Below are 21776 nucleotides of genomic sequence, written 5' to 3'. Positions count from 1 at the left end.
CATGCCAACACTTTCATCTCTTACCCCAATCTCATTGTCATCTCGGGCCCACGCACCATCAGACTGATGGCGGGAGAGCGGCGACAAAGGGAAATGACTGATATCAAGGGAAGACCGCAGCTGTGAAACAAATCAAAATCACAGGTTTGCCCATCGAGTCACGTGTTCTGCAGGAACAAAGGCTGCGTGCCGCACCTTGCCGGCCACTCCTGCCGAGATTGGTCATTTTACTGATATATGGAAAAATACATGTGTTTGGCACACACTCGCATTGCTCAGGTTCTCAACAGTAATAATAATGGGTGTCGGAAACAAAATAGCCCTGTCCAAAGAATGGAATAGTCTTTCATGTATGTCCATACACGATTGACCCAAGTGGACAGGACTAACAAAAGGGGATTTAATAACCAAAAAAAAACACGATGACCGAATGCTCTCCAGGTAAATCAAGTACACAGTTTACAACCATGCAAGTCAGTAAAGAGGCAAACAATGACAAGTCCCAACCTGAAAAACAAAAGAAAGACTATAATATTATGTAAAAAAGTGCAAATCTCAGGAACTCAGGGGGTCAGACTTAAAAAGAGTGCTGCTATTCTAATGTGTTCTTTTTATTCTACTCACTTTCCTTGGCCTGATGTCTGAGAAACTCCTCGGGTCTGCCTTCTTTCCAAGGTAAAATCAGAGATTTGCTGGGATTGTACTGGTCAGTCAAGTGCACAAATTAAAAGTTAAGTGCAGATGTCCGTAAAGTTTCCCACTTTTTCTAAAAATCCAGACTAAGAAGACAGGGGGTAACTAATTTTCCCCCGCTCTGCATTGTTAGAGCGTGACGGTGCAACATTAAAGTGATCCCTCCTCTGTGTGCTTCTGTCAGACTGCTTACAAGTTAGTCACCGATGCCAGCGTTTACCTCATATCTCACAGACCTGAAGAAGTTAAGCGAATCAACGGAACATCCGACGCCTTTCTTCTGTAGAACTTCAAACACTTTTCCCGGAACTTTTGCACGCAAAGTTTGGTGCAAAAAAAAATAACTCTCAAAAAACACAGAACTGAGGTAGCTGTGAGATGAATTAAAAAGGCTTGTCAGCACGCAATGCGAAGAGTGCCATGTCAGGAAAGGCAGGCATAACATGCAGAAAGACTTCCAGACTCACTTTCAAAAACTGTGTTCGACTTGAACAGCATATCAAAGGATTTGAGCAGCACTTCATGAACAGCAGTTGACAAATAAAGCAGCCTAGTCCTTTATCTTAAAAAGCTCCTAGCCTGAGGATAATCACTGTGGATTGCTTTCCCTTTTTCATTTGTTTGAGAGATCCTGGAAGGATCTGGTGGGCTGATTGGATTATGTAGCATTATTTCTGTTTCCCAATGTCATTGCCTTCGTTAATGCGTATTTAGATAAGAGACCGCTTAATAAATTGCACTCATCTTTGTATTGCATATTGCGCGCATTAGTGTGACTTCAGCGATTATTCAAACGTGGCCTTGTGGCCTTCCCTCTGGCTCTGTCGGAGATCTTTATTTCCCGCCATTTTCCCTGCGCCTTTTATGTCGATCAGAGCCTCATTCTCCAGAGCGGATGCTGGATGTCAAAGCTCATGATGGCTGAATGTAATTACATGGTGCAGAGGCCAGGCAAATTCCAAGCAGCTCTGCCCTGCCCTTCTCCTCCATGCTTTGCCTCAAACTTCAGCTGGGTTGAGACTGAACTGCAAACCCACCACTTAAATCTATAGCAGCTAGAAGATTCAAAGAGCTGCACAGATCATATATATTTTTCATGTCCCATGAAGGAGTGTCACTTTGTGTTAACAAAGCAACAGGTATGAATGACAGTAAATAATTAATTCACTGCATTTACTTTATATAGGTGTGTACATTTCATTATTTATTATGTTTATAGAGTCCTTAGTGGTTTTATTTTTGAGGAAGTAAGTGCCACTTTAATTTTTACATTTACAACATTCATCATCTGATAAAGGGACAGTGCCCATTGAGACACTCAGGGTTAAGTGTCTTGCTCAGGGACACAATGGTAGTAAGTGGGGTTTGAACCTGGGTCTTCTGGTTCGTAGGCGAGTGTGTTACCCACTAGGTTACAACCACCCTACCAAAGTTAAAAATGTTTTAAATGTTCACATTATGAAAGAAATTGTAATTATATTTAAGAAATTAAATATAATTGATAACACCAATATGAGTCCCTTTAAAACATTTTATGCTAAACTTGTGGCCCTCATTTCACTGTTCAGCAGTGCTGATGAAACTTTGCATCAAACATCTATCAAGAACTTTCATGCCGATTGCAATATTTCAGAAAGGTGTTTACGGTCCTGTCTGCAATGCTTCAGGGTGGAAAAATCCAAACCAGGAAAGCAATAAAGTTCCGTTTTTCATAATGTCGCCTCCATCAGCTGCCTGCTGCTTAATTTTTTTAATTGGATGGTCCATAAAGCTCCTTTATTCTCATTTTTGATTCGAGGGTGTGCCATGTTAAAGTGATGTGATTGTCACATGTGATACACAGCAGCACAGCACATGGTGCACACAGTGACATTTGTCCTCTGCATTTAACCCATCACCCTGAGTGAGCAGTGGGCAGCCATGACAGGCGCCCGGGGAGCAGTGTGTGGGGACGGTGCTTTGCTCAGTGACACCTCAGTAGCACCTTGGCATATTGGGATTCAAACCGGCAACCTTCTGATAACGGGGCGCTTCCTTAACCGCTAGACCACCACTGCCCCTAGAAGGATGTAGAAGGATGTTTCTGTAAAGTTTTCTTTCTCTGAGGGCCAACTTGAATTTCTAACAACTGGCAGTAAGGAAGCAAAACAAAACCTGTCGCCCAGGCTTGCCACAATAAAGCGTTAGAAAACAGGTTAAAATAATTAGTTGGTTACCGGGTGAAAAAGTACTCGATAAATTCATTAATTCAATTATTTAATTAACACTTTTGCATAAATCATTCGGATTATTCTTTCTCATCTGACAATTCAGAGTCGCCAATTCACCTAGTGTCCATGCCTCTGGACGGCGGGACGAAACCAGAGAACCGGAATTCGGACCTACAACCTCGCCACCTGTCGCCCAATTTGCACAATAAATTTGCCTTTAATACCGTGCAGCTTCTACCTACTGCCGTCCGTCGTGATATTGCCGTGTCTGTGCATCCAGTTCCCCGCGGAGCCGCAAACCGAAGCGACGCGCGGGCTCCGGGCGCGCGCCCGGCGCGTGACGTCAGCGGCGCGCCGCCGTTGAAATAGGGCAGGCTCGCGGCGGCGCGAGCCACTGCGAGCCGAGACGCATGGAGCGCGCGGCTCCGCGAGCCACGACCGAACCCGAGCACGGAACTAACGCAGGCGCGCGCACGTTTTCTCGCCAGCGGAGGAGCGACACGGCAGGTGATAAAGTCTCTCTCTCTCTCTCTCTCTCTCTCTCTCTCGTTATTGTGGTTATTAAAGGTGAGGGGGGGAACCGCGTCTTTAACAAAGTCCCTCTCTATCTCTCTCTCGTAATCATGGTTATTATAGAATTTCAGCGACACGGCAGGTGAGGGGGGAACCGCGTCTTTAAAAAAAGTCTCTCTCTCTCTCTCTCTCTCTCTCTCTCTCTCATTATTATGGTTATTATAGCGCGCTCCTCTGCATGTGTTAATAAACCAGTCCAATGAAGATGATGATGATGATGATGATGTTTATCTCCCCTGCTTGTGAGCTTGTGGAGGGCGGCTCGGTGCGGCGCCGCCGCTGGCGTGGTGTGGTGTGGTGATCATGTGGGCGTGTGATGATGGCCGTGATGGGGACCCGTGGGTGCGCAGCTTGACTCCTCGGCGGCGCGCAGGGGAGCGTCCGGACGGAGACGGGAGCCCTTAATGCGTCCTCAGCCGCCGAGACGAGGCGCGTTTCATGAAAGATTCAAACAGAAATTCGCTCGGCGGAACGAATATGAAGGGGGTTTTAAAGAGAGAGAGAGAGAGAGAGGGACATCGTAGTTAATTTAGTCTATTAAAGCCCGGCCGAGACCGCCAACTTCCCTGCGAAACTTTATTATTCTGCAGCCTCGGCGTGGGAGTGGAATAATGAATAAAACGATCGATCGTCATTTTAATAATCATCGCCTAATATTGAATATTGATGTGAGCGCCGTCGTGCCGAACCCCGATATCACAACAGGTGCGCGCCGATTATTCTCATCCGTATTCATATTGTCATTATTGCCCTGTAATAATGTGTGGACGGGGACGTGGTGTCGGTTACGTGCCTGCGGCACCCATCGCACCTTCGCCCGCATCCCCGGTAATGAAGACCAGCGGCAGACTGGGCGAGAGCTCCGGATTTCTGCTAATGAAGGAAAATGATCACTTACAGGAATCAATATTACCCATAACTTTACATATGAACACCGATTAAGTGGAATAAAATAATAAAAATATAGAAAAACAACAACAAACAGTGTTTCTATGGACTTATATGGACAAATCCGTAATTGAAAAGAGTTCACATCAGTCAGTGTAGATTTCTGTGTAAATATGTATAGATTGATTTTTTTAAAAATCTACATAAAGGGGCAGGTCAGGTGCACTTTTGGAAAGTTTTTGTCGCACGTTAAGAAATTGCCATACAGCTCCATAAAGGTTTGTTCATTTGCATGGGAAATTCAGCATGCTGAAAGCAGAGGACCGCGATACCGCCGCAGCATTCTGGTGCTGTACTGTGACGACTGGTCCCTTAACATCTCCAGGGCCCAGGAGTCCACCGTAGATCGTTGTTCCACGCAGTTACTGCATTCATAACCCATGGTCACTGAATAAATGAAGAGGAGCTGTCTGTGGTGCTGATTCCGAATGGCCTGTGTCCAGGACGTTTGGGCTGCAGTGTACCGGGGCAGTCTTCTCTTTTCCCGACCGAAATATGAACTTTCTTCAAATTACTGAAAATCAGCATCACATAACAAGACAGTTTAGTTCTCTAAGCTTTTAGTTTTACCGCTGTCAGCACAATTGCTGACAGGTCCTTTAAGAGACATTCTCTTTTTGGTTAAAAAAGCTCCAGTGAGTGCCTCTTTTTCCAAGTGATATTTGGGTTTTGAACACCCGTAAGCTACTGTCATGGTCACAGAAGTCCCACAGAAAAAAAAATCCACAGAAATATCAGTGGAGGGCACGGTCGTCGGTAACGGCGCTGGTCCGGGTTCTGAAGCGGAAACGTTGAACAATAGTTATTCCAGAGACCCACACACCGGCCTTTTATAGGTCCATGTTTGGAGAGAGGCGATGCTGGCAGTTTTGGCTTAGATAGATTTGAAATGGTTGAAGGATTGCCTGAATGCCGAGGTGTTCCGACGCCAATGTGGAACCTGTTGAAAATCCATACTTTTGGTCACTTTCAAGGCTCTGCGTTCCCGTTAATACATTACCGACCTTACATCACATTACCGACCTTATTCACTTCACGTGTAGGTGGACGTGGCACCGCTCTTGATTCCTGTAAGAATTTATCGCATTGACCTTGTGTCAAAACGATAGCGAGTAAAATATGATGGCGGCCAGTTTGATTAGACTGGCGTGAACGATGGAAAGACTGCAGGAGCCCCAGTCTGAGTGCCATAAAAACAACATGGCGAGGCGATCCTTGACAACACTGCAGCTTTATTGCATGGAGACATCAATCATCAAAAGAGCTTTTTGAAAGGCTTCCAGACTGACTATATGTCTGCAAATCTTTTTTTTTTGTCTTTTTTTTTATTAATGGACATAGAAGTGGCGACTGTTATCAGCAGCGCTCATCCGGTGCCGTTAAACTATTTTTTTTTTTGCAGGGTTTTTTCCCCCCACCCATTTTGCTCTTAAAATATTCAACACTAATAAAAAAAAAAAGAACTGGAGCCAACTGATTTCCCAGCGCTCCACCGTGCCATGCTGTTTGGCTATGGTGGTCTTGGTGGGGTTTGATCTGCTGCATTTTGCCTTGCTCATTGGCAGGGGGACTGTATAGAACCTCCAGTAACCTATGGTGCCAGCGGTTTGGAACCGTTCAAAGTGGAACCCACTTTGACAGGTTGTAGTAACAGCATTAGTACTGGGTTCCCTTGTTGACAAATTATGGACATATTTCCACCTCTTCTCTCAAGAAAGTTGAAAACATATTTTTGGTGTGGGCCATGAATGTAAGAATTTTTTTTCAGTGCTAATAATGTTTGTATGTAAAAAAAATATATATATATTTCTTATAATCATAGTTAATAGCAGTTAATGCTATGAATTGCACCACATGATACTGTGTCCATTTCAATATATCCATCTGGTCAGGCCTGCTTTCCTCTCTCTGTGCACCTATCTGATTTACAAAAGGTGATTCATGTAAATCATCCACAAAATCCCCTCACGGTCCGTCTTCATCTTAATGTTGGGATTGTCTCTGGCTCGGGATGAATTTCACATCTGTGTCATAAGTCGGACGCCACCTTCCCTTCCCATTGTGCCTTAAAACACATTCGAGAGTCGGAATGTATGATGATCTTTATGTTTGATATTATGGATAGTATAGATGAATAATTTCAGCTTTTTGTAGAGTGTTTTGTTCTTCTGTACAAATGATGTCACTGCGGATGAATCGAGCCTTTACAAACTCGTAGTCCTTGTTGTTGTGCCTGAATCTTGCAGTTGGCAAATATCCTTAATGAACGCGATCCCGAGCAAGTCGGAATGCACCTTCAAACCATTCAATTTGCTGCTTGAATAATCACTGCATCCAAAAGTTCTCTTTCCCTGATGAATTTAAAAATGGACCTGGAAACCACGGCAGTTTTTCATTTTGTGATTGGTGCTGGTGGCGACAGCTACATTAAGGAGCTGAGTGGCAGATTGCATTTCCTGATTAAACCCACAAGGGCAGCCTCTCCTCTTTATATGAGTGTCAGGCCCCGAAGTTAAACAGGGCCTGCCCTTCCATCATGGTTTAAGGGCTGTTTAGCCTATATGCGCCGGAAGGGCTCTCATTTGATCTGTTCCTCATTTCAAACAGCGATGAATCATTTGCCAAAACTGATGCCACACAGTTCAGCACTTGTTTTAGATGGAGCGTGTGGCGACTGAACAGAAAAAAAAAATATTTATAAATGTGGCTCAGCACTAAAACCTTTAGGCACGATGTTCAGAATTCGAGAATAAGGTTACGAATTGAGATAAAGTTACGAGTCCCGGGTGGCCTAGGGGGGCTGCGGTCGCTGGCGGACTTGTGCCCTTGTGACAGTTGTCTTGTTGTTTCCTGACAGGCTGACACTGATGGGCCAACTAGGTGTTTGGGCACTTCCTGCCCTGCTCGGAGCGGCTTTCTGCCTGGCGGAGGGATGGAGGAGTGCAGATACAGCAAACAACACCGGGGATGCCTACCAGCCACTGCAGCCTCTGGTAAATATGCCTTTCCCCCCCTTTCTCTCACTCTTTTGGTATTGTATTGTAGCTCGTCATTGCCTGACTTTGTATGATTTGGGTTTTTAGATGCCCATGTGTGTTGTATTTTTTGTATGACCCAACTCTAGAAATTGCATCCTATCCTTCTCCTGTTGTTAATGACTGCACTTGCATATGAACTGTTGGGCTAAAGAAAAACAACAACAACAACAAAAAGAGTTTATGGGCAACACATATCCCCTATGTGGGATATTTTCATGGCGCTAAAGAAGTTCACAGTTACTAGTGCTGATAATCTATTTGCGTGTTTGGCCGATGTGCTCTGGCTTTGTGATGTTTGATGGTCCCTTAGACTGTTATTATGAGCACAATGGTATTACTTGTGCATATGATTAATTGTCAAGAATGCCTTAAAATCCTCCATATTGGCTCCTCCCATATTCAACTTTGTTAACCATTAACGTTCGTCTTCTCGGTTTCAGAAATTATTGCGCTCAAACGAAAAGGGCTGGTTTGGTTTTTGTCCTCTTTAAGATACAGATAACCTGAATCATCATAGAACCGTGAAAGTATTTTACCCATAATTTACTCTGCCGAATCACTCATGTGGACACACCCTCAGCAGCGGCGCTGCTTTTCACACCCAGATTATTCCCTCGAAATGTTTTCTTCGCTTACATTTGCATTACAACTTGTGCAAGAGAAAAACAGCCTACATTTACTGTTTTAGGAATAATTGGTTTTCGTCAAGCCACTTTGTTCCGATGCTTTTATTGTCATGCATTGAATGTGGTTTTTTTTTTTTTTTTGCGGGTTGAACGATTTATACCAGCTTTCGATTTGGAACACGGCTTTTAAAAATGTCGCCGATTTATTTGTCGCACATGTAAAATCCTGGCGCTGCCCCCACTCCACGTAAGGCAATGGTCCTACAGGGCCACCGGCGACACAAACAGAGAAATGTTTTCCTTTCCACAATTCTTTGTGCAATTAAGCATGAACCCCTCCGGTCTATTTTGAGTCTGCCTTGTCCATGGCGTGCCAGCCTGGCAGCGGGAGGGAGGAGGGTGTCGCCGCTCTCACAGGCCGTTCTGCCTCCTGAATTCCTTCAGCGTTCATGGATTCCTGGGCTTTCCCCAGCCATCGTAGTGAAGGGAAACAACTTAGACCGTTGGCATTATTGGCCCAAAGCCTGCGGTGAGTTGGAGAAAATCAATTTAGTGGCATCTTCGGGACATAATATTCCATGGCAGCCTTCCCTTCTAGGCTAGGAAGAGGACAGGATTGTTCACCCGGAGTTGAGGCTATGGGCTTGTTTCAATGATCAAAGCTGAAAAGAAAAACCCCACACCTTCTTCAAAGCCTTTCCAAGCCTCCCAGCCACTGCTCAGATAGCCCATTAATTGATAAAGCAAATGATTTTAATTTAAGAAGCTGTGCGCTGCCTCTCCGCCATTCTCTGTAGGGTTTTTTGGGGGGGGGATATAGTTCTGAAAGTCACTTAAGCCCACAGGTCTGCGTGAAAAGTCAGCTGGCCAAAGTGCCAGAAGAAAACAGCAAATGCATAACATATTGTAAATTGGACTTCTGCCTTTCTGTAAGTGCAGTTTGGTTCATAGTTAGCCTACAGCTGAAACAAAAATATGATGTGACAGTCAAGGTACATCATTCATGATAATATTCATTTTTAAAATTATTTTTATTGTAACAGTTGAATCCTTGACAGTGTAGATGAATATTGAGGAATGTAAGTTCAAAATCTGTTGGTTTCATGTTTTTTCTAAAGCTTTTTGTTATTAATTATAATTATAACTCCCAGACTGGAGTTCTGTATTTGCGGTATTAAGATATCAACATCATTCATATCATATTGGGAGATAAATAATGTATCATATAAGAAAATGTTAGGATATAGAGACGGGAGCTCTTTTACCCACTGCTCTTCTCTTGACGTTACCAAGAGAACATCTCTCACCAGGATTCTAGATCAAAGCGTACATTCTTAAACTATTAAGCCTTCATTCTGTAGTAAAGCCTTTTGTTATGCCTGAATGTGCTCGGTTCTCTTCAGGTACAATATCCACTCCCAGAACCCAACGTTTGTACACGACTGGGTTCACTTTGCTTTGCATTAAAACTTGCGGACCTGACTGCCATTGTAATTCACAGCAGTGAAAGGCACCGAGAAAAACCACAAGGCCAAACGTGGATGAAAATGAAAAAAGAAAATGGTATGGAGTGAGGGAGGAAAGAGGCATTGGAAAGAAATGAGATTGAAAAAAAAGGACAGTATTAAAAGCACAGGAGGATACAGATGAAAGGACATTCTGTTGTTACTGTTTACTGCCACACCGGGAGACCTCAGACTTTTTGGCAGTTTGGTGTAACACCTTTCTGTTGTCACTCCGAGGGAGGTTTTACACTCAGGCCGGGAGTATCATCAATCCATGCATGCAGCCAAATTAATTAGAAGTCACTCTGTGCTATCGACAGTGTGGCCAAGGTCATTACAGAACCAGTTGCTGTGATGTACTGCACCATTCCCATCCCCGATTTCCTTCTACAGAGCATTTGTTCAACTTGTTTCAGATCATCAAGTTTTAAGTTCTCTCATCGAGAATCTCTTTTAAATGAGATGCTGAAAACGAGAATTGTTTATTCCGACTGCTTGAAATAAATCCTCCTGCTTTCAAAATGTGCAACATTGTACGTCTCTCTAGCACAGGAGTTACAGACGAACATGGAAGGCAGGGGTGAGGTGCAATAGGAAAATGTGTGATAATTTATTAATGGCATGTATAAAGAGCTTCATGGCCAATTTATACTTAGAATGTCTTTGTTCACAGTCCCTTTGTTCTATTCCTATACATTTCCATTACCTTGAAGCATTTCCAGTTTACAGCCTGCCCCTCCTCCATTCTTCCTACTATAATATTTCATTGGACAGTCTTCAAAAACACTGTGAAGAGTACCCTGTAATAATGCCTGTAAGACTGCAGCCTTTAAAGTTCAATGCAGATTTTCTGCTCATATCCGATTCTTTGCCTGTTCACGGTATTGTTTTTAACATGGTCTACCGTAATTATTTTGCCCACATTTGCATTCTCAACTGCGACGAGTGTCATAAAATAAATACCAAAAATATCCTATATGATCAAAAAATTGGTTTTGAGTCACATGTGTTCTGTTATGAGTTATATCCATGAGTTATTTTATGCCTGTAATAAATTTTTCTTATCATTCCAATAAGCAACAGGTGGTAGTGCATAACATGAACCAGGGAAGTAGGACTCATCTATTAGGTTAGGAATGCTAGTTCCACGTCGCATTTTGGAAGTATTAGGAAAGTGTAGAAATGTCTCCTTTGTCTTCTCATGTGTCCAAGACCTCAGCTGGTGGTGATTAGAATTAATCGATATGCTTAGAGGACAAATCATGCCTGTAAATATCACTGTTAGCATGTAGCGAAACCGATATGGCTAATGATGCAAATGTTGTGCAGGAAAGGACTGGGGGGGCAAGTTATTATTCACAAATTTCCATAATTTGTGGTTGTTTACGGGAGAACATTTCTGTAGTGAATTCATCAGTAAAACCTCAACAGGGCTCATTACTACAGGTTCTATTTGATTTTTCAACGACAAATGGCACATTAGTTTGATTTATAGTTTTGCAGCTCTGTGATTTGAAGCCGCAGGGCATTTTCTTTTGAGTCAGATGGTCACCGAGGTGAAGTATGCTGCTATTCATGCAATAATCCATTTTATGTAAAATTATCTTGTTCTCAGAATGTCTTGAACATTGCAATGAGCTGAATTGAAACCAAGAGATGTACAGATTTGCGTAATACAATTTTGCATCTGATTAAATGCCCTCATTGCACGTCGACTAGGGGCCTTCAAAATGTCAGGCTGGTTAGGGCTGTCGATTGATTCACTTTGAATTGATTTCCACTTTGAGCGGCCTTCAATGGTTTTATTGCCTTTAATAATGGCGTGTCTCATGCTCTGACTATAGGTAGCCCTGGGTTCAGTATATTCTTAATGACTGCCGTCTGTCAGCCGAAAGAGCGGAACAACCGCTGTGCATGGTTCTGCTGAATAACTCATTCACGCATTCTGAGAATTACTCTCCTTCCAGAATTACCTTACTCGTGGTGATTGCAAATTACCCCATTTAATGCATTTCATCACCCTCATGTCCTTCCAGGCAGCGCTTAGTGCATCGCAAGCTCCGCGCGGATACTTGTAATCGTGATCATGCTCGCACAAACTGGTCACATGGGTGTTTAAAAAATTTAAAGTGATGAAGTGCTTTTACCATCTCGTCTTCGTTCTTGTTCTTATTTTGGTCTCGGGACTCACCTTGAAGAGCCTTCTCATGTAACAGGCACATGCACAGGAAAGGAATATGGGATTCTGGGCTTTAGACAAACCACCACCCTCCTCCTTTTGTGCTTGCAACTCCACAGCTAAGATAGACAGATGGCAGGAGAAGGGCGGTTTTAAGTGTAGCTGTGATCACAGTTAGGCGTCAATATGCCTTAAAGCCCCCAGAGGACAAGTCAGCATTAAGAAGCAGCAGCCAGTGGCTATTTCGTGCATATGCTTTATCAATGGGCCCTATTACCGACTCGCTTTACCGCGGATACAGCTGTGCGCTGTCCCCACTCAATTAGACCTCAGTCCCCCAGCATGCAGAAAGAAAGTCTCTCCATGAGGCTCTTTATAATCTTTCTGACAGGGGTTTGGGGAGCAGAGTTGGAATCAAAATTGTATAGTATTATTGTATTAAAAAGGAGGGAGGGTGTATAGGTGGTCCACATTTTTTATTTCATTTGCTTTCATTGTGTAGAAATCAGTCATTCTCAAATTCTTAAGAAATGGAAATAAGCACTGAGCTTCCAGGTTTGTGAGCACGCATTTCATGCTCCTGCACCCAGTCTCTGTACAGAGGCTGAATTCATGGAAGATGAGTGAGTATTTGGTATTTGAATAACCCAGACGCCCTTATACAGAGCGACTTACAATCAGTATTTACTGGGACAGTCCCCCTGGAGACACTCAGGGTTAAGTGTCTTGCTCAGGGATACGATAGTAAGCGGGGTTTTGGTTCATAGCTGAGTGTGTTACCTACTAGGCTTCTATCATTCACTCATGTTTGCCGTAGGTGTGCACTAGTTCAGAAAAAGTTATTTTCCTCATAATAAAGAAGGTTTTGCGAAAACACATTCACAGATTGCATTTCATTATTAAATAAATTGTTTCCTATATTTGCTAAACTGTCTCATGTCTAGTGTTGTCATGACACAGTCCATAATGACACATAAACACATAAAGTGGCGATATGAATTTAGAAAATCATTCAGCGCTTTCATTTGCCTACAGTCAATCATGAATGTTGACTTGGGTTTTGTTATTTTGCTGTTTGTTAACCTAAAGAGGAACCGATTACCCCTGGGCAGATCAATTACTGTCTTGAAGTGGAAACGAAACCAAACGCTCATGTGGTTTTAATAACGCGTCCTGTTTTTCTCTCCCGACAGCTGAAAACAGAAGCTAATGGCAGGATCGACCGGCGTAAGTACCCTTAACTCGACATTCTCTCTTAACTCGGCTGTTTAGCCAAGCTGATTCAACGCGCCCATCGTTTTGATTTCTGTCCACCGCTGTTTCACATTAATACATCCTGTGGTGCATTCAGCTCAGACTGTCTGCAGCACAACATGGTTTTCTTTAGTTCCTCTTATATTGCAGTGTTTGGCGATTGCTGTAGCTTTGTAGCGCTTTCATCTCTGTCTTTTAAACTTGCATGCATGAGCCATTCGATTGTGCCTTCCTTTTTTAATCTAACCACAATTATTTACTCATGTTTGCCTACTGTAAAGAGATCAAGAGCTATCACCTTGGTACAATGGCACATGTCAGAGGGCAAGTGAACTTGTAGGTCTTGCTAGATCTCTGTATTAGGTCATCTCCAGAACAGCAGGTCTTGTGGGGTGTTCCAGATATGCATGTACAATAGTAACTACCCAAGGTGGTCCAAGGAAGGACAACCAGTGATATGAGCGAAAGCTGGAAGGTACCATCTAATCTGCTAGTCGAGCTACTCTAGCGTCACAGTCTGATCCATTGATGCTTCACCTTGGCAGAGCATCTTTTGGAGGCCATGCCTCGACAGCCTCGACTAAGCGGGTGAATTTTAATGTTGTGGCTGATTTGGTGTATGTTAGGTGCTTGTTTCAGCCCTCCTGGACACAATACTATTCCTTTCTGAAGGAATGCAACGTGTCAAATATAACAGCCATCCCAGCATCCCCATGCTGTTTCTGGGCATGGCACGTATGTTGATGGCTTTTTGCTGGGCTCGTGGGAAGCTTGGTGAAAGCTATTGGAATTACAGTTGTGTTCCTAAGCATTATGGCATCCATCACCACAAGCTTGGAAGCTGCTGTCAAGAAGGACAATTTTTTTAAGTGGCCTTGAGCCAAAAAAAAGGGTGCCTCAGATAACTGGACACCCATTTAACCACCGTCAAAATTACTTTATCAGTCTCGCTACTTACATCAGCAGCCACTGGCTGTCAGGCTATTTTCTCAGCACCTTAAAACTGCACGAAGGTAATATCATGCTTTAATTGCTGTTTAGCTGACGTCTGTAGTCACCTTCCTTGCTTACTCTTTGTGATGGTCCATGGAGCAGAGCGATGGGCGAGCTTGACTCTGAAGGGCTACATAGTTCAAATGATAAAATACCTCAATAGATTGTGTGGTTTTTTTTCCTTCTCTTTGTGAATTACTTTTGTTGGATAGATGGACAGGCAAGGTAGAAACACAGGCGAGGCTGGGATCCTTCACCTCTCTAATTTTTTTTTATATGTCCTGAATTGTGATTTTACTCTTGTGACTAATTATTCAGTATTTATTCAGTATTACTCAACTATTTATGCCCTAAATATAGCTGGGACAAATATATATATATTCACACACACACACACACACACACACACACACACACACACACACACACAGTACAGTTCAATAGTTTGGACACACCTTCTCATTCAATGTATTTTCTTTATTTTCATGACCATTTACTTTGGTAGATTCTCACTGAAGGCATCAAAACTATGAATGAACACATGTGGAGTTATGTACTTAACAAAAAATGGTGAAATAACTGAAAACGAGTTTCTGCAAAATAGCCACCCTTTTGTCTGATTACTGCTTTGCACACTCTTGGCATTCTCTCGATGAGCTTCAAGAGGTCGTCACCTAAAATGGTTTTCCAACAGTCTTGAAGGAGTTCCCAGAGGTGTTTAGTACTTGTTGGCCCCTTTGCCTTCACTCTGCAGTCCAGCTCACCCCAAACCTTCTCGACTGGGTTCAGGTCCAGTGACTGTGGAGGCCAGGTCTCCACTTTTTGTTAAGTACATGTGTGTTCATTCATAGTTTTGATGCCTTCAGTGAGAATCTACCAAAGTAAATGGTCATGAAAATAAAGAAAATACAGAAGAGAAAGTGTGTCCAAACTTTTGGCCTGTACTGTATATACACACACACACACACACACACACACACACACACATATATATATATTTGTCCCCTTTTGTTCTATTTTTTCCACTTTGTTTTTTTTGCTTTTGCCCTTCAGTTGGGAATTATGACAATACTTTGGTTGTATGTCACCCTGGAGCTAACTATTGCACAAGACTCTCTCTTTTTCACTCCATTCAGTATGGGTCTCTTATTGTTGTGTCTTAGCGCCTCAATTCCAGATGCCAGCATTAATCAAAGTGTCCCAGATTTAGTTTGAGACACACCGCTATTACCTGTGAAAGCCATTGCGTTGCAAACATAGCACCGGAAATCATAAATAAATAAAATGCCATTTTGCAGGCGACAGAGCGTGTGCAACAGAGAAGGTCACATGGTAAAATAAACATGCAAATAAATAAACATGTAACCCAGATGACAGGGGGAAATGCACAATTAAATATTCTTAAATTTTATTGTTCAAGAAGAGCTGATTAATTTGGCTTTGAGTGCTTAATTTATGAACCCGTATGGAGTCCTTATCTGGTTTCGTTACCGTCTCAGATTTAACAATGGGCAGAGGCAAACCAAGTTAAGGAATCCTGTGGTTCATTTAGACAGTAATTGGGTGGGAATTAGATAGGGCAATGCTGACAGAGGGACCCTCTAACAAGCTGTAAATGACTGGGGGGATGGGGGAGGTAAGGCGTAGAATGAGGGCTTTTATCTGTGGTGATAAAGACAGAGAATCCTGCTGGAGGGCACCAAGGAAAAGGTGGAGATTTCTAGAGAGAACTTTCCTGAAGGTATTTTTTTTACCGCAGTCTAGGTGAATGCTCAGTTTTAAGCCAGGTAATGCCAAAGAATTTGCACTTTGAGTTTTTTTTTATTAACTTTTATTAACAACAGTCAACATAAATACAAACAATAACAACAGTCCTGAGATTGGGCCTGAGCTCTCAAATAAAGATATATATAATAAAAAAAAATAATAATAAAAAATAAAAAATAATAATAAATAAAATAAAAACGAATAAATAGACAAAGTTCAAGCAATAATATAAACTTAAAAGAGACATAAGTTGCCTATCCAACAAGGCTTTGAACTGGTCCCCATCTTCTTTCAAAGATGTGAGTCTTCAACTGTAGTTGTGCAGTTAACGGTTCCATTAAATATAACTCTCAGATTTTTTGTATCCGCTGTGAGATCGTGTGTGGTTCAGGTTTCAACCAATCTTGCAGCCATTAGTAGGAGATGTAGCAAAGTTTTTTGATCCTGGGACAGAAAATCTGGGAATTTGTCCAGTAGACATGTTGAAGGGTCCCAGGAACGATTCACTGTAACGAGCCCTTCCACGTGCCCCTTAACTTCAGTCCAAAAATGTGGGACAGTCCCAAAATATGTGCATTTGATCACCGACAAGTCCACAGTTCCTCCAGCACTTATCCGCTCCCAGAGCGGAGGGACTTTAGAGTCTGAAAATAAGTCCTGAAAAATCAGATTTTAGACTTCCAGTCAAATTCTTTCCACATTTGACTCCCCACCCCCTTATGACACCCAGAACAAACACTTTTCCAAGAATCATCATCCAATGTCACATTGAGTTCCATTTTCACTTTGAGTTTAATTAAGGCTTTTGCCCTGATTTGGCAAAGCACTTTATTTAAGCACACTAGCCAGATTTTTAATGTTAACTGGTTGAGGAAAAAATATTGGTGGTTTTCTCTAAAAAAGAATAAGTTGAACAAGTAGAATCGCATTTGGGGGGAGGGTTTCCTCACCTCGTTCACAGCTTCTTTACAATATATTGTAAATCATGAGACTCCAACGTTTCATAAACAACTGGTAAAAAGTTTCTACTCTAGCCTTCAACTGTTCAGGAATGGCGTAAGAAGTCGTCGCTGGCAATAACAAAAATCCATTTTGATGGATCATTTCTCCAATGACAGGTAAAAAGGTGCTGTCAGGGAGCAAAGCAATAAATGTGCCCAGAAATCTAATTTAATTATGCTGTGGAACAATAAGGACAGTTCCAGCATAACATTCATAAAAGTCAGGAAAAATCACTGAGCCATCAAAAATGTAATCTAAATGTTGAATTACATTTGCCTTCGGAAAAAGCACCTGTCATAAGGAAAGGATAATTGCTATTTGAGTCATAAACTTCTGTGTGTGTGTGTGTGTGTGTGTGTGTGTGTGTGTGTTTGGGGTGATATGGGTGCAGAGCTGCACATGGGTGTCCTTATTATCAAAGACTTTCTGCTTCCCAGACTTTGATCTGCACTCAGGAGTGCAAATGGCATGAACCCAAAGTCAGGGGGAAAAGGGCTCCGTGCCAGAGCTTAAGCTCCATGCTGAGCATGCTTGGAAATGTGTTTGAAGGACTTAAACAGGGCAGCACATCATATACTCCAGGGAAATATGGAACCTCACTCTGACACTCTGAACAACCTGCCGCTGAGCACAGGAGAGTTTTGAACTTTCCAGTCTGAGGTTTCAGCTGAATAACACACACATGCATGTGTGTGTGTGTGTGTGTGTGTGTGTGTTTTTCTTTTTTGTGTTTGGCAGATGCTATTTGGGCCTTGGTGGCAGGACATTGTGGTACTGGCTATGCCTAGTGATTTGAAATGCATCCGATTGATTGACCCCATTTCTCACCTTCACAATCAGTATGTTTCTGTTTACAGAAATTGAATTGTGCTAGTCCAACAAAAACAGACTTTCAAACTACCCCTCAAACCTTGCTTAGTCCAATCTTTTTAGAGTCAGACTAACACACCCAGGTAATCTAGTGGAGCTTCTTTTGCATGTACACATTCAACTGGACCCAGAATTGGACTTTTCACTCTGCACACCGTCCACATTTACCCCTACAGACTTTCACATGAAATGCATTTCTTTTAGATTATCGCACTTAACATTGTGCAATCCCAATGTGCAATTATTAAATAAGTCTACGGGACATATAAAAAGTACAGAAATTTAAAGTTAGCTCCCTCCATGTTATGTCAGCAAGAACACATGCAATCATACCTTCATGTGCATAATAGAGAACACACACCGCATGAGGTGGTGTGTGTGTATGACCCTAGGGTGAATGTATTATTAGCAGTGTGTGGGGACGGTGCTTTACTCAGTGGCACCTCAGTGGCACCTTGGCAGTTCGGGATTCGATCGAGCAACCTTCTGATTACGGGGCCGCTTCCTTACCCGAAAGGCCACCCCTGACCCTGTATACATGCCTATTGGTATGCCTACTGCCCCTTGTTGGATGTTTGAAGTGTTTGCTTAATCTATATGTTCTGCTTTTGGGTTTTAACTTCACATGAAATTAAACCAAATTGTGTGAAATTGCACTTAATTCTTTGTCTCAATGCTGCATCTATGTCACTGTTATGTCACATGTATTATTTCAACTTCATCTTTATTTGAGTGTAATTACAATTTTATTTTGACTAGTTGATTATGAATTCAAATGCATCATTTTGTGGCTGGTGCTTCTTGTACCTGGGTAGAAATGAGTATAAAATGTCCAGCTTGGATATTATTCAAGAATAATAGCGTTAAATGTATAATTATTCATCCAAATTAATAAGTGCAAATGTGACTCAATAAGTCTCCTTTTTAATAGTTGAGAGAGCAGCAGCTATAACGGAAAGGAGAATAGAGTATATGTGTAGTGCTGGCAACCAGTTACCACAGTGAAGATGTTATTTTTATTATACTCGGCGGTGCTAACACTGTCTTTTTAGAATACTAAAAAAGAAAAACTCTGCTAATTGCTCTGTATTTTTGTGTTATGCTGATGATCATAATTGCTGTTTAGTGCAATAGTTTGCTGAGCTGCTTGGATGAAGCTTCTACTCTCAATGGCCACTTCATTAGACACAGTTGCTGTGTAGTTTTACCTTGTATGTATAGTCAGACAGCTGAGCTCTCCTGTTGCGTTGTTGGATTTCGCGTTCTGCACAGTTGTGTTGAGAATGCTCCTGCTCCTCCAATCTATCTGGTCACCAGTTTCCCTGTCAGAAACTGACCATCGATGAACGTGGAAGTGGGTTCTGTTTTTTTGGTGGACATGAACATGTTATGCATGTGTTGTTGATTTCTGCAGTAGGAAGACTGTACAGCAGTTCTGTTTAGGTGTTGGTTTTGTGAAAATGAACACCCAAAGAAAACATATGTAATAATTCAAATTCCTTGAGGGCCCTCACCTGACTTGAAGACTGTGATTAGGTACGCAGCACCACAACGCCCACACATCTGCAGTTTCAACAGGGCTACAATTCCAGATGCAAGAGCTTCTATTACCTGGTATTTCATAAATCCTGGTTTTGTTGCCACAAGTACATGCAAAGAGTGGACATGAATCTGTGTGAGGTACAACTTTCTCCCCACTACAGAGTTTTGAGAATAAGTTATCTGACCCCACTTTGTCACTGCGCAAAGGACAAACTGTATTTGCATATCTCAGGGGAAGGGGAAATATTCATCAGATGCTGTCAGGTCATGTAACATGACTCAGTAAACACATTCAGTTGGAAAAAAAGAATACGCCTGCATTTGCCTTTGGTGTCTGACACACAATGGTACTGGAAATGGAGAGAGTTTGTGCAAGAAAGTATCAGCATCCCTTGACAGATGATATATATTTGAAGTGGATCTGGTGCCTGCGCTGGATACGAGCTACGTACGAGCTCAGCATTGCATAACCTGATGCTAATCTAGGTGTCATGTCATGGTTCCCAGTATTTTTAGAATAAATATTCTGGACAGTGTATGGTTGTCTGCTCTGCTTTGTTAACTGTGGTGGAGCTGGTCTATTGCCCAGGGTGGAAGGTTGGCGTTTGAACTGGACATGACTATGTGCCTCGCTTTTATTACTAATTAGCAACACATATTGATTATTCATTGTGAGATATTGGTTGTGTGTGTGTGTTTTGTTTGAAGTGCTAAATTCAGATGAAACAAAAGGAAAACAGAACAACAATAACAGAATATCAAATATTGCTTGATTTATATGTTAAACATACTTAAGCTGCTTTCTGCTCTAACGAATCTTGTCAGATGTAGTCATTATATCACTTTATTACTTATCAATTAATATAATTGGTTATTAAATATTAGTGAACATGTGTACATTTACAATTACATTTAAGGCATTTGGCAGACTCCCTTATCCAGAGCGACTTACAATGTGCACCCAAGTGTTTTATGGGTTTAACTTTTTTTATGAAAAGTTTGTTAAATAGACAGATGTGAACAGTGCTATTAATAATAATAATAATAATAAAAAGAGAGCCAGTGTTTCATAAAACAAGGTTTAAATGTTGTTTTTTTTCCAGGACTTTTTTGACAGGCAATTACTAGTGTCCTCATTTGGCAGTGTGAGTGGAGTAGCTCAGCCAAAAATTGCGCTTTGACGGTGATTATTTATTTATTTATTTATTTAACATTCAGCCTGCAATTTCACTCATTTATGGGGCACTTTAAAAGTGTTCACTCCTTCTGAGCTGGTGACAAGCTTTTGCATGAGAGCACAGTGAAACAACATTTTGATGAATGCCTTGATCTCAAGAAAATGTTCCAAGAACAGCCTCAAAATAATAGGCCATTTTTCTTTTTATTTCATTTTTTTCCCTGGCAATTTCATTTGCCCTCTGGGAAATTTGAAATCTAAAGCAAAGAGATTCTTTAACTGTGGTGTTTTGACTGTCACTTAATTAACACAAAATTCCAAAAAAGGTTCTATGAACCTTTGGTGGGGTCACCAACCCTGGTCCTGGAGGGCACCAGTTCTGCACAATGTGGAGTTTGACCTTATTTCAGATGATTCCAAACCTCCCAGTTACCACCCAGTTATTGAGTTGAATCAGTCATGTTGTAACATGAGAAGAGCTTAGTTGTGCAGAGTGTGTGTCCTGCAAGAGCAGATAAATGTCTGGGTTCCAATGCATATTTGCTTTACTAGCAAATGCAGTGGCCCATGCAATAGAACACCATACTGTTTGTTTTAATTTTCACTATATCAATATTCATTGTGACATTTTAAAATGTAAGATTTGTAAGCTTATTTGAAAGGAAAGGAATGAAAGGAATATCACATTTCAGAACAATTTCTTTCTAAAGTGCATGAATGTCATAATATTCTAAGAACATTTTTTTTTGTCCTTAGTTGACATGGCTGTGATAAATGTTTTCAAGGACAGATTTTGGCACTGGTCATGAATTGAGAGTGTGTGGGAAGAGCTGTCTCAAAGACAAGAAGCACGTGGCCAATCCATGTCAAAAGGTTTTCTCTTTTACAGAAAGAACTTTTTTTGCCCACTAACTCAGAGTTAAACACTCCATCCCAGATTCCCTCCCACTCAGTGGCAAGTCACTGAACCCTTCCTCGCACCAGCAGGCTCCTCAAGTCAAAGCGTATCAGTCCTTTTCTCCCTTCTGCTTTTTCTTCACTCTAACAATAATAGCCACTTTTCATCTTTTTTCTTTTTTTCTTATTCAACCTCGTGATTAAGATGAAATATATCCCCTCCTCCATGTGTTTATTTGCACTTTAAAAAGACTCAGGCGAGGACCATTATTCCCACGCCTGCTATCGCTCTGCAGACGGCGTAACACTCTGCCGAGGATGATGGAGAAATGCCTCCATCTGACATAACAGACTGCCCTCGGATAGTTCCCCTAAGGTTAAACCAATCTACCCTGACTCAATTTCCCAACCTATCACTCTCGTGCCATTACCGAGTCATAAAGGAGGATATTTCACGATTGTTGGATCTGTATTAGTGTGGAATGTGATATGAGCTGTCACG

At 41.9% G+C, this 21776-nt stretch overlaps 1 protein-coding gene across 2 annotated transcripts in view; it reads left to right on the top strand.

Annotated features, from left to right (window-relative positions):
• Positions 1-3277: 3277 nt before the first annotated feature.
• Positions 3278-21776, top strand: part of fstl4 (follistatin-like 4) — a 116243-nt gene continuing 97744 nt past the window's right edge. For both annotated transcript variants that reach the window (XM_028984667.1, XM_028984666.1), the window contains exons 1-3: positions 3278-3410; positions 7282-7417; positions 12966-12999. In XM_028984667.1, the coding sequence (XP_028840500.1) occupies positions 7292-7417; positions 12966-12999 (160 nt within the window). In that variant the 5' untranslated portion in view covers positions 3278-3410; positions 7282-7291. The remainder of the gene's footprint in view (positions 3411-7281; positions 7418-12965; positions 13000-21776) is intronic.

This window comes from Denticeps clupeoides, chromosome 6 (genome assembly GCF_900700375.1).
Source record: "Denticeps clupeoides chromosome 6, fDenClu1.1, whole genome shotgun sequence".
Lineage (NCBI taxonomy): Eukaryota > Metazoa > Chordata > Actinopteri > Clupeiformes > Denticipitidae > Denticeps > Denticeps clupeoides.
Note: the sequence above shows the minus strand (reverse complement) of the source record. Positions and strands in the feature narration are given on the sequence as shown.